The 21,163-nt window shown below is 37.4% G+C and overlaps 1 protein-coding gene across 1 annotated transcript in view; it reads left to right on the top strand.

The window, feature by feature from the left end:
* The window catches only part of FYB1 (FYN binding protein 1), a 132,355-nt gene that overhangs the window by 107,911 nt on the left and 3,281 nt on the right, over nt 1-21,163 (top strand). The window contains exons 10-17 of the mRNA XM_006090135.3: nt 61-83; nt 1,997-2,063; nt 2,899-3,036; nt 4,857-4,882; nt 7,103-7,169; nt 10,337-10,427; nt 11,383-11,545; nt 20,479-20,512. Coding sequence (XP_006090197.1) covers nt 61-83; nt 1,997-2,063; nt 2,899-3,036; nt 4,857-4,882; nt 7,103-7,169; nt 10,337-10,427; nt 11,383-11,545; nt 20,479-20,512 — 609 coding nt within the window. The remainder of the gene's footprint in view (nt 1-60; nt 84-1,996; nt 2,064-2,898; nt 3,037-4,856; nt 4,883-7,102; nt 7,170-10,336; nt 10,428-11,382; nt 11,546-20,478; nt 20,513-21,163) is intronic.

Here is a 21,163-nt window from a genome sequence, read left to right as displayed (position 1 = left end):
CTTTTCTTGATAACTACATAACTCATATGCGAATTTAATCTGTCTCTGTTTCTTTTCTAGCCACAGTCAGAGTGGAAGTGGAGGTAAGCACACACTTTTAGCAGAAGTTTCTCCAAGTCTTCAACATTTTTGTGTCTATTAATGATGAAATTCCTTTGTCTGCACCTCATGAGGAGCATATTAAAGTGGTAGAATGAACACTGGACTGAAACCAATGGCCTGGATTTCAGCACTGGTCACCGAGTGACCCTGAGCAATTCACTTCTTTCTCCCATGCTCGTTATGGGTCCGAAGTTGGCTCCGCTTTCAGTGTGCCCAGGGCAGTGCTGATTGTGCCAGTGGTACCGGCATCATTACTAGAGCATCCTCCTTCATGTTCAGAAGTATCCTTGATTGTATAACTTATATGGTCACCTCAGCTGTGACTCCTAAAGACCCCTTGACTTCTCATCAACAATATAAGGGAATTTTACTAAAACTTTGCAGCTAACATTTTCATCCGAAAAGTCAAATTTCAAGTTCATTGTACGTTTTCTAAAATTTTTATCAAATTTATTGGCATGACATTGATTAATAAAATTATATAGGTTTCAGCTGTATAATTCTATAATACATCACCTGTATATTGTACTGTGTGTACACCACTCCAAGTCAAGTCTCTTCCATCACCATATATCTGTCCCCTCTTTACTCTCTCCTACCTCCTCTTACTCCCCTTTCACTCTGGTAATCACCATACTATTGTCTGTGTCTATGAGACTTTTTTTTTTGCTTGATCCCTTCACCTTTTTCACCCAGTCCCAGACCCCTCCCCTCTAACAGCTGTCAATCTGTTTTCTATCTATGAATCTATTTCTGATTTGTTTGTTAGTTTGTTTCGTTCATTAGATTCCACATATGAGTAAAATTATATGGTATTTGCCTTTCTCTGACTGGCTTATTTCACTTAGCATAATACTCTCCAGGTCCATCCATGCTGTTGCAAAGGGTAAGGTGTCCTTTTTTATAGCCAAGTAGTATTCCATTGTTAAAATATACCACAGCTATTTTATCCATTCATCTACTGATGGACACTCGGCTATTGTAAATAACGCTGTAATGAACATCTACTAATGGACAATTGGCTATTGTAAACTAGAGGCCCAGTGCATGAAGTTCGTGCACAGGGGTGGGGTCCCCTCAGCCCAGTCTGCACCCTCTCCAATCTGGGACCCCTCAGGGATGTCCAACTGCCGGTTCAGGCCCAATCCCGGGGATTGGGCCAAAACCAGCAGTTGGACATCCCTCTCACAATCCAGGACCGCTGGGTCCTAGTCGCTCACCTGCCTGCCTGCCTGATCACCCCTAACTACCCCCCCACCCGCCAGCTTGATCGCCCCTCTCTGCCTCTGCGTGCTGGCCTTGTCACCCCCAACTGCCCCCTCCCTGCTGGCCTGATTGCTCCTAACTGTGCCCCCCACTAGCCTGGTCACCCCTTACTGCCCCCCCTGCTGGTCTAGTCACCCTCAATTGCCCCCCTCTGCCAGCCTGGTCACCCCTAACTGCCCCCCCTGCTGGCCTGGTAGCCCCAAATTGCTCCACCCCCGCCGGCCTGGTCGCCCCACGCAGCCTGCTTTTTCTTACCATCTTCTCCCCTCTCTTTTTAACAATAAATATTTAACTCTATTCTTTATTTAATATTTCTTTTTCTAATATTTATTCTATCCATTTCTCTCTAGTGCACAGTAACTTTTATTATCCCTCATATTTGCATTATATTCATCTCTAAAAATTCTGTATACACAGAACTATGTACCTACTATCTATGTGAGAGTGAGAGAGTAAAATTATTTTTTATTTAAATAGCTATTACTTTTATTTAAGTAGCTATTTACTTAAATAGCTACTATGTTTTGTACAGTTAAATGAGGCATATTTATTATCAAAGTTCAAGCGACTATTACATGACCAAATTACAAAACTAACAGAAGCTTTTTCTCTCTTAACCCAAATGAAGGGATGTTCCCACCTCCCCCAGATGACGATATTTATGATGGGATTGAAGAGGAAGATGCTGATGATGGGTAAGAATACTCAGTGAATTTCCATTTTGCAAATTATTGTATTTATTAAAATCTATTGTATTTACTGAAGTTTTGGATTGTAGTTAGAATAAAAAAGCAGAAATGATATTCTTTTTTAAATTACCAAAAAATGATTAAAATGTTTCGTTAACAGCCATAAATCAGGAAGTGTAATTACGCCACATTCAAATGAAGTATTATATTGTTTGGGAAAACCTAGATAATTACGTCAAAAGAAGTGATTTTAAAAAGGGTTAAAGAATTACAGATATTGTAGTTTTTATTTTCCAGACTATTCCCAATCATTCATTTATCAATTAAGAATTTACTTTTACAACAGGCTCCAAAGAGTCTATCAGTTGCCTGGCTATTATTTGTATAATAATCATAGTCATAGGAACCCCAAATAAATTGAGACCATATTCTATCTATGGCAAAACCAGTACTGAATACCCTACCCTTTAGTTGTTTAAACTTTCAAAATAGCATATTTTAAATTTTAAGACCTATTAGTTACTTACTTTTAATAAAAAAATAAAGCTCAATTGATGTTTAAAACTTAATCTTGACTTAGCTTACTATTTTAAGAACCAAGAGAAAACTCACCAAATAGAAAAAAAAATACAACGTACTTACTCCTTACCTTTCTAAGCAGCAGTATTCAAAGCTCATGACTTGTACTAGTAAGTTTAATTGCATCATCTTGTTTACAATAATGAGTAACTCACTGCCTGAATGATCAATGCAGCCTACTTATAGCAAGCCTGAATGTCCACCCAATGTCTTCGTGTTCCACTGATTATTCCATTCTGATCAATGCCTGCATGCCCCTAAGCTCCACACTACAGGTTGAAGAGAAGAGTAACTCCTGGTCCTGGGGGATTTTGAAGATTTTAAAGGGAAAAGATGACAGAAAGAAAAGTATACGAGAGAAACCTAAAGACTCTGAGTCAGACAATAATGAAGGTTCATCGTAAGAGTCAACCAACCAAATCCAGTGCACAATAACTACACTAATATTAATTTAATCAAATCCTACTAATATTTTGTAACTGATAACCGAATTCTGACAGACTTACACAATTTTAATATTATTTTAAATTAATTATCTTAGCCTCACTTACTGTTTCACCCTTAAACTCATGCATTTACATAAGAGGGGCACAAAGTACTTAAAAAAAAACATTATAGTTCAAAGATATATTTTGTTTTCCTGACAAACATGCACAAATACACACACATACATATATGTGCACACACATATCTTCACACTCTCATAACTTAATAGGACTTTTTAAACTATAACATTAGATCTAAAAGCTCACAATTCCTATGCCACATTTTATTATATAATATTTTACATTAACTACTCCTCAAAATATACTTATTCTTTTTAAAAATATCTTTTTATTGATTCAGAAAGGAAAGGGAGAGAGAGAGAGAGAGAGAGAGAAACATCAATGATGAGAGAGAATCATTGATCGGCTGCCTCCTGCACACCCCCTACTGGGGATTGAGCCCCCAACCCAAGCATGTGTCCTTAACCAGAAGGGAACCAGGGACCCTTCAGTCCACAGGCTGACACTCTATCCACTGAGCCCAACCAGGGCAAAATATACTTACTCTTTTAAAAAGTAATTTGCTAGACATAAAGAACACATTTGGAATTTCCTTTCTCTAAACACACTATTTAAAGTTTTTGTAACTCACTTTCACAATAGTGACATATTAATTCTATTTGAATGATATATTTATACTATACTTAAGTTATCCTAAATATCTTCAGTTTATCTAAATAAAAATTAATGCAACAATTTTATCTCTCCATCCAAAAATAACCCGTAGGACAAATTCCATTCATGTGAATTTGAAAGATCTTAATCATGTTATCTGGTACATGATTCAACCCTTTTGTGAGACACTAAAACATCACTCAATAAATAGGACACTTAAAATTATAGCTGAACATAACAAATCTTTTGATGAAGCATTACTCAAATATAATCCTTGCTTAGAAATAAAAGCCACGGTTATTTTTTCTGCTTCAATTACACAAAAGCTAATCCTAATTTTGGATTATTTGAACTAATGACCTCTCATACTTTCGTAAAACTATGCACCATTCTTCCAGTGGGGTGTGTGTGTGTGTGTGTGTGTGTGTGTGTGTAAAGTTCAGGGAGTAATAAAAGCAAAGATCTTTTTCTGTTGCAACTAAATGACACCCAATCCTGATTTCAGATCACTTCTCACTTCTATTAATAAGCTCTCTCTCACTTGTTTCAATGGATATGCCTCTCTTATTCACCATTCTCCTGTTTGGGCATATAAATTGGGAAAACATGGTCATATTAAGACTCCTAGACCTTTGTAAAGGTCAATTCTGCATTTCTACTCTTTGAGTCAAACAAACAGTTTTGGCCTGAGCTATGCCACAATGAATTCAAAATATTGAGGCCATTTAATTTACCTTGTGGTAATAATATGCCCATACCTCATAGAACAAATCTGAAAACATTGATCCAATGGCTATGAGAAAATAAACCACTGAATGTCTTGACTCTTGACTTTTTTGGCTAACATTGGAGTTCAAAAAAGTCTTGCTAAATTCCAAATCAATGGACAGAAACTGGACTTAATGGAGAAATGGAGGATGAGAAAGGAATGATCGTCAACAGATTGATTAGCCTCAATAAGCCCCCAGTCTGTTACTTGTTCATGTCTCTCTAAAATAGAGGAGTCAATTTCTGTGTTTATATTGGTCTGATTATAATTGTGTTTTCATTTTCTTTCCAGTTTCCCTGCTCCTCCTAAACAATTGGGTAAGTAATAAAAACTAACTATATATCTCATTTCTTGCAGATTGGGGAGTGAGAAATCATTGGATATAGTCATAATATCTGGATTAAAGTTCTGACTGAAAATAATAAGTTGTGTAACCTTGTCTGGTAACTTCACAGTTTCTCAACAATGAAATAGCCTGAAGAGGAAAATTTTAAATATTGATGGTTTTTAAACAGTTCTTCCAGTGGATAAGGGTCATAATGGAGAAAGGGATAAGCAGGCAGGAGTGGACACCAACTTCCCCATGTTCCCGCACCCCAATTCAATCAGAGCTTCATATATTGGACTTTTGTGTAACGATTTCTAAAAACAAATCAGATTAGATGCCACCAAGGCCCTTCTAAATCTATTTTTTTTACTTGTTTAAATGTCTAATTTATGTTATATTTGGAAAATTTTCCACTGCTAAATATAAAAAAAATTTTGTACAATTTCAATCAGCTTCTTTTTTTTTTTTTTAATCCGCACCCAAGGATATTTTCCCATTGATTTTTAGGGAGAGTGGGAGAGAGAGGGAAAGACAGAGAGAAACACTGATGTGAGAGAAACACATCAATTGGTTGCCTCCTGCATGAGCCCTGATCAGGGCCAGGGCAGGGGAGGAGCCTGCAACCAAGTATGTGCTCTTCCACTCATCTCTTCATTTGCTGTGGATCTTTATTAACAAAAAGTCTAGAAGGAGGAAAAGTAACTACACAGACTGGAAAAGCCATTGAACCAGTTAAGGTCATAGTAACTTTTCCAATATGGATTCTCAATACCTGCTGGTAACAGAATTATTATAGAAAATTTGAATGTTCTCTGGTAGTGGCAGTATATAGATTAAGACACAAGGTCATCATTTATTTATTGATTCAATAAATAATGATGACCTTGTGTCTTAATCTATAATTTTCAAAGCATATTCAAGAAACAGCTCCACAAAGAGCAGGAATAAAATGTAAGAAATTTTGATCAATTGTATTTTTTGTTTTTATTTTGTTTTTTTCTATGTTCTAAATGTATGTACATGGGATAGTAATATTTTCCTTATCTGGAAACCAATGTGTCATTTTTTTTTCAACATATTTATTATGGATTCTTCAAATAGCTAAGCAGGTTTTATCCTTTGAAATTAATTAACCGAAGTGGGACACACACACACACACACACACACACAAAGATTTAAAGGAAATCAGGTCCTTGTCACTACCAGAGAACATTTAAATTTTCTATAATAATTGTTCCTTAAAACATTTGTACTCTTCCACTCCTCTCTTCATTTGCTGTGGATCTTTATTAACAAAAAGTCTAGAAGGAGGAAAAGTAACTACACAGACTGGAAAAGCCATTGAACCAGTTAAGGTCATAGCAACTTTTCCACCAATATGGATTCTCAATACCTGCTGGTAACAGAAGTGTCTTATTAGTAGAATATTCTTTCCCTTTTAAGGTGGTGCCATACCTAATATACATAATATTACTGTAAGATAAAAGTTAATGAGGAACAGATCAATGAGTAAAAGAGAATGATTGATAGAGAGGTAGATAGATAAGTAGATAGACAGACTAGACATAGAATCAGCCCTGGCCAGGTGACTCAGTTAGTTAGAGCGTCATCCCATACAGCAAAAGGTTGTGGGTTTGCTTTCCAGTAAGAGCACATACTTGGGTTGTGAGTTTGATCCCTGGTCTGGGCACATAGGGGAGGCAACCGACAGATGTTTCTCCCTCACATCAGTGTTTCTCTTTCCCTCTCTTTCTCTTCCCCTGCCCCCACTTCCTCTCTCTAAAAAAAAATCAATGAACATGTCCTCAGGTGAAGGTTAAAATAAATAAATAAGAATTTTTAAAAATAAAATGATATATTATTATAACACCTCAAATCCCCAAAAAATCTTGATTTCAATACTGCCATTGACCAATAATGTGATATTTTTGGTCAGTAACCTACTAATACTGCCATTCGTCACACTTGTGAATCTTCCAATAACCTGTCACTGTTTGGGGTTTTTCATGGTCACTGGCATTTGGAGGGACATTTAACACAGGCATCCAAGGAGGTAAGAACTTCTCCCCTTTAAGGAACAGACACTACTTCCGGGAGAAATGTACAGAGGCCACAGGAACACTTATTTTGTTCTCCTTGAAACATTAAATGCTCATGTCAAAATTTAAACTAACAGCATTTCAACATTTGATATTTTGTCTTCTGTTAGATGTGGGGGAAGAAGTTTATGATGATGTTGATGCCTCTGATTACCCCTCGCCTTCAGCAGACATGAGGTAAGTAAGATGTTCTCATTACAATGACGTGATGGAAATGAGACTGCTCAAAAAAGTGGAACTCAGATCAAACTCCGATGGGTGTGCATCTGCAGTGTGAGATCGTGTTCCCTCTGTCTTCTCCCTGGTCCCAGCTCTAACTTTCTGCCAGGTTTGTGAGTGGATAATCCTGATCCTCCTCTTTCTCTCTCTCCTTCCTCACCTCCACTCCTCTCCCTCCCCTCTCCCTGTGGTCCTGCTCATTGTCCCCTGATGATCCTCTGCTCCATGACTCACCAATGTCTGCATTCATTCATTCACTGAGAAAAAATTTGAGAGCTTGATCACATTGATCTTACTGATTCATCTCCTCCCTTTATTTTTACTCTTTCCCCAAAACCATTTTGTCTTGACTACTCTTCTTCTTTTACATATCAGCCTCCACCCACCTTGCTTAAGCCTCTTCTATGGGAGGAAGATTTGTTCTTTAACAGGACTTCTGGTCTGTCGCTTTTTCACAAAAGCATCAGTTTCTCAAAGGTCCATTCAAATAATAATAATAATAATATTAATAATAAAACGTCAACAGTGAATAGGTTCATTCTTCAGCTCACCTAAGGTTTCAATTTAATTTTAGGCTAAAATTGTGAGATAATCTAAAATCAGTTGATACAAAAGGCGTTCCTTTTGAAAACTCTTTTGAAATAGGAAATCACATGGTAGGATGTATTTTTATAGTTCAATAACTATGTGAGATGATCTGATACCTACTGTGTATAAAAGCAAACACATCTCTGGCTTTTTTAAGAAAAAAAGAAAAGTGAACAAAAAGATTCTGGACTTGATTAGTTGAAGGGTGAAAGTAACATAAGTGGAATACAATAAGTGATGTCTTCTGAGCTGCACTGGTAAAAAATGCATAAATAAACTCAAAGTATTTATTTTTTATCAAGATTGTTAAACTAATTTTACTGGACAAGAGACAGTGCCAAGATTAAAGAAACCGAAGGGAAAATGCGCTGTCATTTATATATGAACATCACGCTCCACAGGCAGAACGACAAAAAAGCCGAAAGGAGAGCCGGTCTCCGTTCTCCATGAATGGAAAATGTCATCTTCAGCACTGTTTAGCTTTAATATTCCTCACCATTGGGAAATGGCTTCTATCCCTGGCAGTGTTCAATGCCTTCTTCTGTTTTATATTACTGTAGAAATGCCACTACATTCCATGCACAGCTCTCTAGGAACCCAGAGTCACACATTGACCCTTTTCTTCAAGAAAAATAAACACCATCTGATTCAACTTAATGTGACATGCAACTGTTTTCTTACCGGTTGCTTATTTTCAGAGTTTAAAACAATTTTATGTTCTCTAGCATAGTATTCTATTTTTAAATAAATTCTTTTTTTTGGGGGGGGGGGGGGAGTTTTAACGTTCATGTATATTCTGATAATGTCAGAGTGCTCATGGGGTATGGAGTGTTCCGCTCTTGCCCAGAGTACCATGGATGGGAGATACTGAGTGAGGAAGCAGAATATTGTCCTGACTCATCTCACAGGGAATTCACTAAATTCTAAGGTTAAGAATTGAAGAAACAACATTTTAAATAAATCAGTTATAGACAAAATTTTGTCTTGTCAAACTCGCAGCCCACAGGCCACATGCGGCTCACAACGAATATTTTTGTGGCCCAGCCAATAAAACGGTATGTAAGAAACGTTTTAATAAAAATTTCGTAACTTAATTTTTACAATATCCTGTTATACATAATTATTAGTAATGAGCTACAACATTCGCTAATGACTGATTACTATAATCGTGTTGCATTCATTTCCCTTATGTGCCTTATGAGCAGGCACACCATTTCTCTCCACTAATACTAGCAGCGAATATTTTAGCAGCCAATTGCCACATCATTAGTCTTGGACTGACTTGTTTGGTGTGCGCAACAGGAAACATTTTGCTTTCAGAGAATAAGAAAAATAAGTTTATTTGCATTACTCTTATTGTGCAGTTATTCAGTGTCTGGTAAGTTAATGTTCAAGAAAAAAATATTAATTTTTATTAAAATGTTCTATTTTTTTATGTTAACTCATTTATTTTAGCCCTTTTTATTCAGCATGTCTCTATTGAAATAAACCCATGTTTCTATGAAAATTGAAGCTTTTTTTTTTTTTTTTTTTTTTTTTTTTTTTTTTTGCGGCCCACATAAACTTAAACCTTGTTTATTTGGCCCATGTTAACCTTTGAGTTTGACATGCTTTCAGTACATCAACCGCACTTAGTCTAAATAATTTGAATTTTAAATTAGTTTAATGTAATCAGAATTGCTAGGAATTGGGCAAGGGCAATTTATTTTTTAAAAGCTTCCCAGGTAAGCCTGGCTGGCATGGTTCAGTGGTTGAGCATCAACCTATGAACCAGGAGGTTACGGTTTGATTCCCCGTCAAGGCACATGCCCAGGTTGCAGGCTCGATCCCTGGTATGAGGCTTCTAGGAAGCAGCCAATCAATGATTCTCTCTCATCATTGATGTTTCTATCTTTCTCTCCCTCTCCCTTCCTCTCTGAAATCAGTAAAAATATATTTAAATATATAATATACACATATACGTAAATATATATGGCATAAAGCTTCCCAGGTGAGTTGTGTGGGGCCAAGCTGGAGAACCACTGTCTTGGGCTTATTCACCTCTTACAACAATTGGCTCTAGTCCAATTGGTATCAGTATGGCTCCACTTTAAGTAGATATGAAAAGGCCAATATAAGGATAAACTTTTTAAGCTATGAAAATCCATTTTTAAGTGCTCTTTTTAAAAAAGCATTTTCTATGACATTGGCCGATTCATTTAATTATCTAGGAAGGAGTGAAAAATAGAAGGGGTTCAAGAAGAGGTTGAATCATGAAACTACTGATATGTGACCATGTTTAAACTATTCCTCAGTGACTTCATACAGTTCAACTATTAGATCATCTCTCACTTCCATTTTAACTCAGAATCTATTCTCTTGAAGAGCCTCTTCTGCATTATGAAATGTCATCATTTATGACAATGGCTGTATTAAGAAAAATAATTAAAAACAAAATTTAACAAAAATTCAATGTTATGACTGACGTTTTTATTATACATTGTTCTTTTTGTATTTTCTAAACTAAGTGTTGTTTTACATGTGTTCTGCCTTCTCAGTCAAGGAGCCAAGGCCAAAACAGAAGAGAAAGACCTTAAGAAGCTAAAAAAGCAGGAAAAAGAAGAAAAAGACTTCAGGAAAAAATTTAAAGTATGTCATATTTAAATATCATACAGAGTGCTAATGAAAAAAAAAATCCTATGATTTTTAAGTTCCAAAATGAATATTTTAGTAGTATAATGATCAGTATCACAGTTATCCATCATAACTCCTATATTTTCTATGAAATTTATTTTAGGCTTAAATTTATTCCTATAACAAATTAAGCAAATCCATATATACATAATATACATACTGAAATAACCATCTAAATTGAGCTATCCTTTGAACTTTGATAAGAAGATAATCTAAAAAAAAGATGGATAAAATAAATGTGTTGTATATACCATGGAATATTAATCAGCCATGAAAAAGGAAGAAAATCCTACCATTTGTGACAACATGGATGGACTTTAATACTAAGTGAAGTAAGCCAGACAGAGGAAGACAAATATTGTATGATGTCACTTAAATGTGGAATCTAAAAGAAGCCAAACTTGCAGAAACATAGAGGAGAATGAGGGTTTACCAGAGGCAGGAGGGGTGTGGGAAATGGGGAGATGTTGGTCTAAGGGTGAAGAGAACAAACTTTCAGTTATAAAATGAATAAGTTGAAGGGATTTGATGTACAGCATGGTGACTGTAGCTAGCAATACTGTATTATACACTTGAAAGTAATTCTTAAATGTTCTCACCGCAAAAAAGAAATGGTAATTATGTGAGGTTATTGGGGTGTTAGCTAAACACAGTGATTATAACTTTAAAATATATGAGTGTATAAAAATAATAATGCACATAAACTTTAATAAGTTTTCTAATTAAAAATATTAAATTAGGTTGGTGAGGTTATATGTGATTTTTCCAAGAAAAACCTTTTCTTCGCTGTTCTTACATTATCTTTTAAAAACAAGGAACTGTTTATTTAGCAAAGACTTTCTTAATAAATACATCAATAAATGCGTTACTTGAATAATACTCATCAATTAATAACGTGTTTTTTTTCCAGTATGATGGTGAAATTAGGGTCCTGTATTCAACCACAGTTGTTCCATCCTTAACTTCTAAAAAGTGGGGGAACAGAGAGCTACAGGTGAAGCCTGGCGAATCCCTCGAAGTCATACAAAACACCGATGATACAAAAGTTCTCTGCCGGAATGACGAAGGCAAATGTAAGTCACTGACTACTCTTCCGAGAAGCCCTCAGAAGTTAGCAGCCAAACAAGGCTCAATGACCACCCCTGCTTTCATTAACTCTTTCATTCTATGCTTTGTGAATTATGGGAAACATTAAGAACTCTTGCTGTGTTGCAATCAACATATCTGATTTCCATCTCTTTTCATTTCCCACCTGCTCTATTTCCCACTGCAGCGCCAAATTGTTGCTTCTCAAAAGGGGGTCCCACAGACACCCAGCATCAGGAGACCCTGTGTGTGCATTGAAATCACAGTTGCCTGTACCCACCCTTGACTTCCTGAGTCGTGAGCTCTGGGGTCGGAGGGAATCTGTGATCATAACTCTGCCCAGCTTCTTCCTCTGTACACTGAAGTTAAGAGCCACTGCTAAAGTAGTGAAGGGCACTAGCTCTGGCCTGGTTGTGAAATTATATAGCATATGTCACACCTGGAGTTTCTAGTTTTCCTACCTTGCAAATTCCTTGTTTTCATTTCCTGTGTGGACACATTTAATATTGCATACTATTCCAAGTGCCTATAAGACGGTCCTTGTTCTCTTTGACTCTGTCAACTAGGAAACGGGCAGATGCAAATGTTTTGTCAAATATTAGAAAGGACGCTTATGAATTTGAAGTCAAGGAAAGAGTAATTCAAAACTATGTTGCCCTATGTATGAAATCGGATAGCCAGCATGGCTGCCCCCTATCAGCTACATTAGCCTGCAGAGAACCCGTGAACTCCGAGTCGAATTTTAATGACAGGAAGGTGACTCAGGGACAGGAACTGAAATGGAGCTTTAAGAACAAAACAGTGACTCAAGGGTGGGGAAAGTGGAGCTAAAGTTATCATGGAGGAGGTGTGGTTGGCTTTTCACAGGGGAAAATGGAAGGTGGATACAAAGGAGAAAAGGCAGCGTAGTATTAAGACTGAGCGCTTACCGGAGATAATGTGTACCCAGAGCTCAAGGAAGCAAAGAAAAGCCCCTTTCACACTAGCATTTGGGGGCATGTTCCCAAAGGAATGGCCTTCAATGCAGAAAAACTCTAAGAAAAAAAAGGTCATAAAAATGTTCAAAATTTTTAAATAATTAAATAAGTTGTGACAGATATACCGAATTAAATATTTTCCATGATGATCATGAAAATAACATGAGGAAATTCTCTGGATACAATAATAAGAGGGAGAAGAAGCCTGCTTAATGTGGGATAGGCTTTATAGGCATGTTAAAAATCATGTCAATAAAAACATTAAAGGGGATGATTAGGTTGATGGGCCTAAATAACATGTTTCCTTTCCTCTGCGTTCCACATTATCTCACATTTTTCACAGCAGAGAATGGCCCTAGCTAGGGCTGGTCATGCGCATCTGTCTCCAGTGCGCACACTCCAGACACACCTTGCCCTTGGTCTGGTGGAAGGAAGCCTTGCCAAGCTCTTCTGAGATTCCTGTCCCCAACCGTAAATCCCATGTGGAGCCATGCTCCTTGACATCAAAGTGCCTACACAGCACGTGGGGACTTGTTGAACACGCAGATTCTAATTCAGCGGGTCTGAGGTGAAGGGTGACATTCTGCGTCTTACCAAGCTCCCAGGTCATCGATGCCACTGGCCCATGGAACACATTAGTTACAAGGATGTGGATGCCCTTCTTGGCAAACATGTATAGGTATAGATGTAGTTGAGCAGAAGTAGGTATCAGCCCCAGACACAGAAGAGATGGCTAGCTTCCTAGGAACCAGTGGGTCTTGAGAATGAAGCAAAGCAATAGCCTCTCAGAGATTGTTTGTAAGCTGCTATCAGTCCCTGTTTGGACATCAGTAATCCTAAGTATTGTGAGGAATACTGGAAGGCTCCTGTCCTCTTGGAATTCATCATCTTTAAAAAATGAAAGGGGGGCCCTGACCGATTTGGCTCAGTGGATAGAGCTTCGGCCTGCGGACTCAAGGGTCCCAGGTTTGATTCCGGTCAAGAGCATGTACCTTGGTTGCGGGCACACACCCAGTAGGGAGTGTGCAGGAGGCAGCTGATTGATGTTTCTCTCTCATTGATGTTTCTAACTCTCTGTCCCTCTCCATTCCTCTCTGTAAAAAATCAATAAAATATATTTTTTAAAAAAATGAAAGGGAGAAACATTACATAAAATTCTGGGAGATGACACTCAAGGAATCCATGTAACTTTTATCATTTTTCCCTGGTGCAGTAGCAACACACTTTGCAATTCTTAGCTGGTTTGGGGGGTCCATCTCGAACAGGATGGGAACCAGATGGCTACATCGGTAGTATGTGCATACCTGTTGTTTTTATTTAAAGACTTTCTTTGGATTGGACTTAATTTGGCTTCTTCATTTGAGAGGTGATTTCTGGGAACACAGGTAGGCTAGTGAAGAAGTAAACAAGGGATGGAAGACAGTTACCACTTGAGTAACTAAAGCTTCATCTGGGAGGGAACTTGGAGTGGCAGTTCCCCCTTGCAGTGGGAAACGAATTGCGGTATTTGTACCACTTGTGTTCCTCAGGAATGGAAGCCCACTCCTGGGAAGGTGGCAAGACATTCAAGATACATGCCCAGGTTGCGGGCTCAGTCCCTGGTTGGAGGAATGCAAGAGGCAGCCAATTAATGTTTCACACTCACATCGATGTTCCTCTCTCTCTTTTCCTTGCCCTTCCTCCCTCTCTAAAAATCAATTAAAAATATCTTTAGCCTAGTACAGAAACCCCTTTCTGATCTATGCTCATGCTCATCAACTATTTCCCACCTGCAGCTGACACCCTAAAATTACAAACTCTTATTTGTCATTCTCCCAATAAATTACTCTATTTCATCCTTCTAAGCCCGTGGTCGGCAAACCGCGGCTTGCGAGCCACCTGCGGCTCTTTGGCCCCTTGAGTGTGGCTCTTCCACAAAATACCACGTGCGGCCACGCACGTACAGTGCGATTGAAACTTCGTGACCCATGCGCAGAATTCAGTATTTTGTGGAAGAGCCAATATTTTGTGGAAGAGACACACTCAAGGGGCCAAACAGCCGCTTGTGGCTCGAGAGCTGCGGTTTGCCAAGCCGCAGTTTGCCGACCACTGTTCTAAGCTATTTTATTCTACTTGGAATGCTCATAATTGTCTATTAAAAACAACCCAGTTGTCGTCTAAAATTGGATGCACATCCACTCCCTACTCCCAGCTACCCCATCACAATTAATATCTCCCCTGCCCCACCAAGCTACTGCTTTTGCTGCTTTAATTGCCTTGTTTACCAATCAAGAGTCTATTACTCTTATTAGACTCTGAGCTTGAGAGTAGCTTCCATGAAAGGCTCTCAACATTGCTATGCCAACACATTCTAAGTGCCTGGCACCTTGCTCAGGGCTTGCTGAATGGAATTTGGCAATTTGGACATTGCAGTTGGAGAACCAGATAAAAGTCTGACAACCAGGCATTCACGGGAAAATGTCTGCTGAATAGTTTAACTGGTTAGGAGAAGGAAGTTCTCTGTCTTAGCCTTAGTACTGCAGTCCGCTTGTCCTGTATCATTTGGGAGCCCTTAAAACTTTCAGTTCCTTATTTCTGCATCATCTGATTAGCAGCAAAGGCATTTGCAATCCAACACCATGGTGACCCTAACGTTTTCTTTACTCTCCATTCTCCTTTAATCCATCAAAGGAAAGAAAACATCGCTTACTTAAACCCGAGGTTGGTAATGATAGAAACTAGAGGCTAAAGCATTAACACTAATCCCTTCCCATTGTGGAGTGGCGTGCAGGCCTCTCACAGGCTTTATCACATCCGATCAAGTCTCACCCACTGACTTGTGAAGCGCAGATCTCAAAGGCGCTGAGAACTTAAATAGATATCTCTGGCACATTCCCAAATGTTTCACATTTCTCCCTAGTATTTGTGCATATTCCGCAACTCAATGTCTCATGAGCTGTGAGTTTTCCCACCTCTTGTCACTGGAGAAAATTTTTCTACAAAAATATGCAACGAGACAGGCTGAGTTATTTGTGGCTGAAATGCCCTCCATTTCTTTTGTGTATCAGAGAAAGGGGGATTTTGAAGGTGCTTTAAATTTTCCCAAATCCAACTGACCATTCTTGGCTTAAATAATTTTGGTTTTAGTGCTAAAACAACACATGAAGAAAAAATTGTAAGTTTAGAAATTTGAAGTCACCTTGATTTGAATCCTCAGAAATGAGAGAGATACCTACATAGAGAGAACATTTTGTAAAAGTCGGATAATATTATAATCATTTATATTCAGCATTATACACTGCATTTCGTTTTTCACTTTTATTATATTGTGAGCATTTCCCCTTGAAATTGGACATTGTTCTACTTGCCTGGGTTAATCTACACAATATGATTTCATTGTTTTGTAAATTGCATGAAGCCAAATTGAGTAAATTTCACTTTATATCCGGACTTGCTCACCACACATGAAATAATGAAGAAAAAAATCAAAGTTGTCATTTTTATCAAGTGAAAAAATTGAAACTATTAGAATGAAGACGTTTCCCATTTTGAAGATGACTTTGTATTTCCTCAGTGATTTCATGTTCACAGCACCCCTCTGAAAGGTGAGTCATTAGTCCTGGGACACAGCTGCACGGTAGCAGGCAAACGTTTGCCGAAGACACTGCTGGCACATTCGGGGGCGGGTGTTCCTTCCTTAACGAGCTCTCCCCCACCACATATTTCAAAACATTTGTTTCAAGCCACTGTGTTCCGTTCTATGAATGTGAGGTTTCCAAATAACAATTTCATATTATGTGTGAGAATCCCTGCCAAAACCCACAAGATTATAGGGCTAACTAAACATGGCAGCCGTTCCACATGGTACAGAACCACAAGGCAGTTTTTATTCACTTCATTTGCTTGCATTTTTTTAATATATTTTTATTGATTTCAGAGAGGAAGGGAGAGGGAGAGAGAGATAGAGACATCAATGATGAGAGAGAATCATTGACTGGCTGCCTCCTGCACTCCCCCCACTGGGAATTGAGCCCACAACCCCGGCCTGTGCCCTGACTGGGAATCAAACCGTGACCTCCTGGTTCATAGGTCAACGCTCAACCACTGAGTCACACCAGCTGGGTGCTTGCATTTTTCATTATCATTCCTTTATGATGGATGTACATAGAACATGTGGGCAAAGAGAGTATTTTTGTACTACAAAAAAATTATCTCTAGGAACCATAATGGAGAGATTATATAAAAATTCACGGCAAGTCGCTTATTTTGACAATGTCATGAAGCATGCTTTTAACAGAATGAAGTTTTAGCAGAGGCTTTTTAATGTACAAGACAGCAAAAACTATGCTGTATTAAAAGTCATTAACCCAGTAAAAATGCTATTTAATAGTCATTTTATAGCTACTGAGCCCCCAATTATCACATCATTTCAGGGAACTGGAATAGAGCAGCACAGTGCCATCCCACACTTGATCTCCTGGATGCATTTTTCTTTAAAATATTCACAATCATTGATGTTTATGTATCAAACACCCAACAACAACAAAAATGGAGCATTCAACAAAATAGAGAGCTCTTCCATAGAACTCATGAATAGGCAAGATGTAGAGGAAATGTCATAAGAGGGCTTTGAGAATCTAAGAGAATATAATTTTTGTAATTTATTTTGTGAAGTTAGATCATTAAGCTGTGTAATGAGTTATTAATTTTGGTTAAGTAAAGGATGGTTTTAATGCTTAATTACAGAGAGTGTTTTATTCAGGTCTACACAGTTTTAGCATAATTGAGTTTTAAAAAATAGATTACCTAACAGCACAGGAAACGAAAAACCTTTTATTTCCAAAAATCATGATTATGTTCTCTGTTTTTAGCTTTATTACTATTAATCTTCTAAATATTTTAAACCAGAAATATATTTGATGCCAGAATACTTCCAGTCTCTGACAACACTATAATTTCTTACACATTTCTCTAGTTTTCTGTCTTTTAATTTTAGTTCAGAGAGACTATAAAGCCCCAACAACTCCCTATGAGATTGACATAATGGTTAAAAGCTTTAGTTTATTTATGTCATTATTTTTCAATTATTAACTTAAACATGAATCTATCATGGGAACACAGTTGTATTGTCTCCCCACAATGTGTTTTAAGAGAAAATTCAAAATGAAAATAAAACCACAAATTTTAACTAATTTAAAAAAAAAAGTTTGTGACTATTTCCATCTATGGAGAACTATTCACATTTGATTCTGGCCCTGGACATAATAAGTACAGATAAAGACAGATTTAGTTGTTGGAACCTGACACAGAACCACAATTTATTCTTAAACCTTGTTATCTGCACCATTTTTCTCATTAGAGAGACACATAAAATTGAATTTGTTAGAGATGAGCTTATCTCCCTTTAAAAACTGTGTTAAATGATGATAGATACCTTGTTTAATGTCTCTTAACATGAAATGAGTGAAGGAACTGTGATAAGACTACCTCAGGATGATAAATTTTAGTTGTTCTTACATTAATAATTTGCTACTTTTGCTTTGTCTGAAATAAAAAGAAGGTATAAAATGGTTTAATTTTTCATACTCTGAATAAAATATTACTTTACTGTGCTTTTATCATTTTGCAACATCCTTCATTACTTTTATACTGAAGAAATTCAAAAATAACCTTGATTTTTTCTTTTTCAAGTATGATTCTTATCAACAGTTTTCATTTGAAGGTGGTAAATTTCTTGAGAAAATATTTTGGTGAAGTTTTTTTACCCTGGAATATTTCAAAGGAATGTTTATTTTTTTTTTTAATTTTAATCTACAATTTCAGTTGTATGATCCTAATTTTTAAAAACCATGTGTTTTCATGTGAAATCACCAGTAATATGACATCAACATGTTTAAGTTAGTTTATTATTATTTGTGCAAATCTTTGCTTATGAGCTTTCTGGTTTATTCTTTGTTACACATCTACTTTGATTTAGAACCCAAACTATACCTGATGTGGATCAAAGCCAATAGATTGACTCAGTTAAGGAAGTGATTTACAGGCTGTGTTGACAAAGCAGTAAATGGTACTAATCTCCAGCATACAACAGAGTTTTCAAAAGTTAATAATAGTAATGAGATGTCAGCAGACATTTTCTGAAGAAAATAGTCTATGTTTTTTCTAAGAGTATTTTTACACTCTGACGGGCAAACAGAAGGTGCTCAAAAAAGTTGTGGGGTTTTTGTTTGTTTGTTTTGTTTTTTGCTTTCTTGCATAAAATATGGTCTACTTCCTACTTAACCAGGGAATTACTAGGATCCCTGCTATGTGTTCTTCTGTAATGATTTGTTCCATGAAAGATGAAAATGCAACTATTGAGACTGTCAAGCGGCAAAAGCAGTAGAGGAAGGTCCTTCACACTGAAGATCAGAGAGCCAGGAGGAGGCCGTGTAGAATGCACGTTCCCCCAAGCAGCACTAGATAGCTGGCATCTGAAGCAGTTCTCATTCTACCCAATATACTAAAATTGGAAGAGCTAAGTCTCAGATATGGTAGTATTTAAAATACCTACCTATGAACTACCTTTGTAATTTGAGAAACTATGCTTACTAAATTCTTCCTATGGGTCAAGTGGGTGATACTTTAAGAAATAGATTGAAATTTGAAAGGACCTTCTACTACAACCTGCAGTAGTTTAGAGAAGGACAAAAAATATTTATAGGGGAAAGGTGGAAGGATTTGAAATGGAGGAAAAGAGACATGTTGGAGAGAGAAAGAGAAAAGTTGGAGAGAAAAGAAATGAAGGAGAGAAAAGTGGATGTAAGAAAAATGGGTCATATTTGAAGATAGATATACAATTATCCAATATATTATGTTATATTATATTAATACTAGTGGCCCAGTGCATGGATTTGTGCACATTGAAAGGAAATTAATTAGAAGAAATATTTTAATATTGCTATTTACCTTTTCTCTATAATAGACGTGTCAACCAAATTCTAATTGACAATGATAGATCGAAACACACTCATGCGATTGGCGCCAGCGAGAGCTTTATAAGTATCGCGCATGCATGAGTCAACTTAGCCTTTTATATAGAGAGAGTAAACTTGCTTAATTAGACCTGCTTTCTGATGTAGCTAAACTTTTTCCAGCCCAGTGAAGCACCCCAACTTGTCTTTTGGGTAATTGTCAGCAACACAGCAGTAAATATCAACACAAAGCAGATTGTTATTGTAGATCACACAGGGAGAACAAAGGGTAAAATATTTAACTGCAGCAGCATTTGACTATAGTCTGTGCAGTGAGAAAACCTTTCAAGGTCCACCATTTCTTACTTCTTTTCAGTTGGGTCAAGTTTCTAAACTTTCTAAATCTTTGTTTTCTGGCTAATGAAAAGAAAATAGGATTCCACCAAGTCTCCTATCTACCTACTCCAGGACTTCTGTAAGGATCAAATGAGATGAGACACAAGAAAATGCTTCACAGGCATTTGGTTACAGTGTGAAATGTTTCCACCTTGCTATAAAGCAAATTGAGTTCCTGGGCTGAAGAAACTACAAGGAGGCTAGTCGTCGCTAGGGAAAGGAAGCCAGGCATTGTTACCTGACGTCATTACCTGGCGCCCACAGCAACCATTGGGGCTGGGCTGGGCTGGGCTGTGGGCCGCATTTTGCGCCATGGGGTCTCAGCAGCGTCGGCTGCAATTTGGTGAGCTGTCACTCCCGGGTAGTGGTAGGGCCTGTGTCCCACTTGGGGGAAACCGAGTGTTGCTTTGTGGGCACCAGGTCCACGGTGCCAGTGCATGTCACGGCAGCTCCTGGTGGTCAGTGCACATCATAGCAACCAGTCGGAGGGTCGGACACTTAGCATATTAGACTTTTATATATATAGATTCAACCTTAATTCAATTTCTTAAAGGAATAGTAAACATTTTTCAAGTCTGCACTACTAATAAGATTCATTTTCTTTTTCTTTCATAGATGGTTATGTCCTTAGGAGTTACTTGGTGGACAAGTAAGCTCATTTTCTTTTTCTGTTATACTTGTAAAGAATGTTATGCTTTGCTTTAAGAAAGATTCTTAACATGACAAATAACATAATCTACTGAACTACCAGAAATAAATTTAAAACAATATGCTGTATTAATGTCATACTAATGTCAGTACCCATAATCCATAATAAAGTTAAGGTTTTCATAAAGTGTCACTTTAAATAGACAAGAAGCCCTTCTCATTCACCATTATACAGTTCATAGTTTTACATGTTCGTTGGAGACAGACATTGCAAACATTGGAGACAGGTCACAGCCTCGAACACTTTCATTGATACTTCTCATTTCACTTGCTGATGAATGCAGTTGGTTGAATTGAATTAATCAGGGATCAATTATTGTCTACACAGTCGGTGTTAATATCACCTATTAATAGTTTATAATTTGGCCCTTAATTAAGGACTTTTCTTTACTCAACCCAGGCATAGTAGAGTATGAAGCTGTCTTTTTTGGAGGCATGCCAGAGAAAATATAGCAATCAATGCTTCTTCTATTCTTATGAATAAGCTGTTGTCACTATCTGGTGGCAGTGTGCTATCAGAGTCCCCTCAAACATTGTGAGATTCTGTTCCAAATAAACCAGTGCAAGAAATGATTCCATTATCAGGGTAGGT

The sequence above is a fragment of the Myotis lucifugus genome, unplaced genomic scaffold (genome assembly GCF_000147115.1).
Source record: "Myotis lucifugus unplaced genomic scaffold, Myoluc2.0 scaffold_68, whole genome shotgun sequence".
Taxonomy (NCBI): Eukaryota; Metazoa; Chordata; class Mammalia; order Chiroptera; family Vespertilionidae; genus Myotis; species Myotis lucifugus.
Note: the sequence above shows the minus strand (reverse complement) of the source record. Positions and strands in the feature narration are given on the sequence as shown.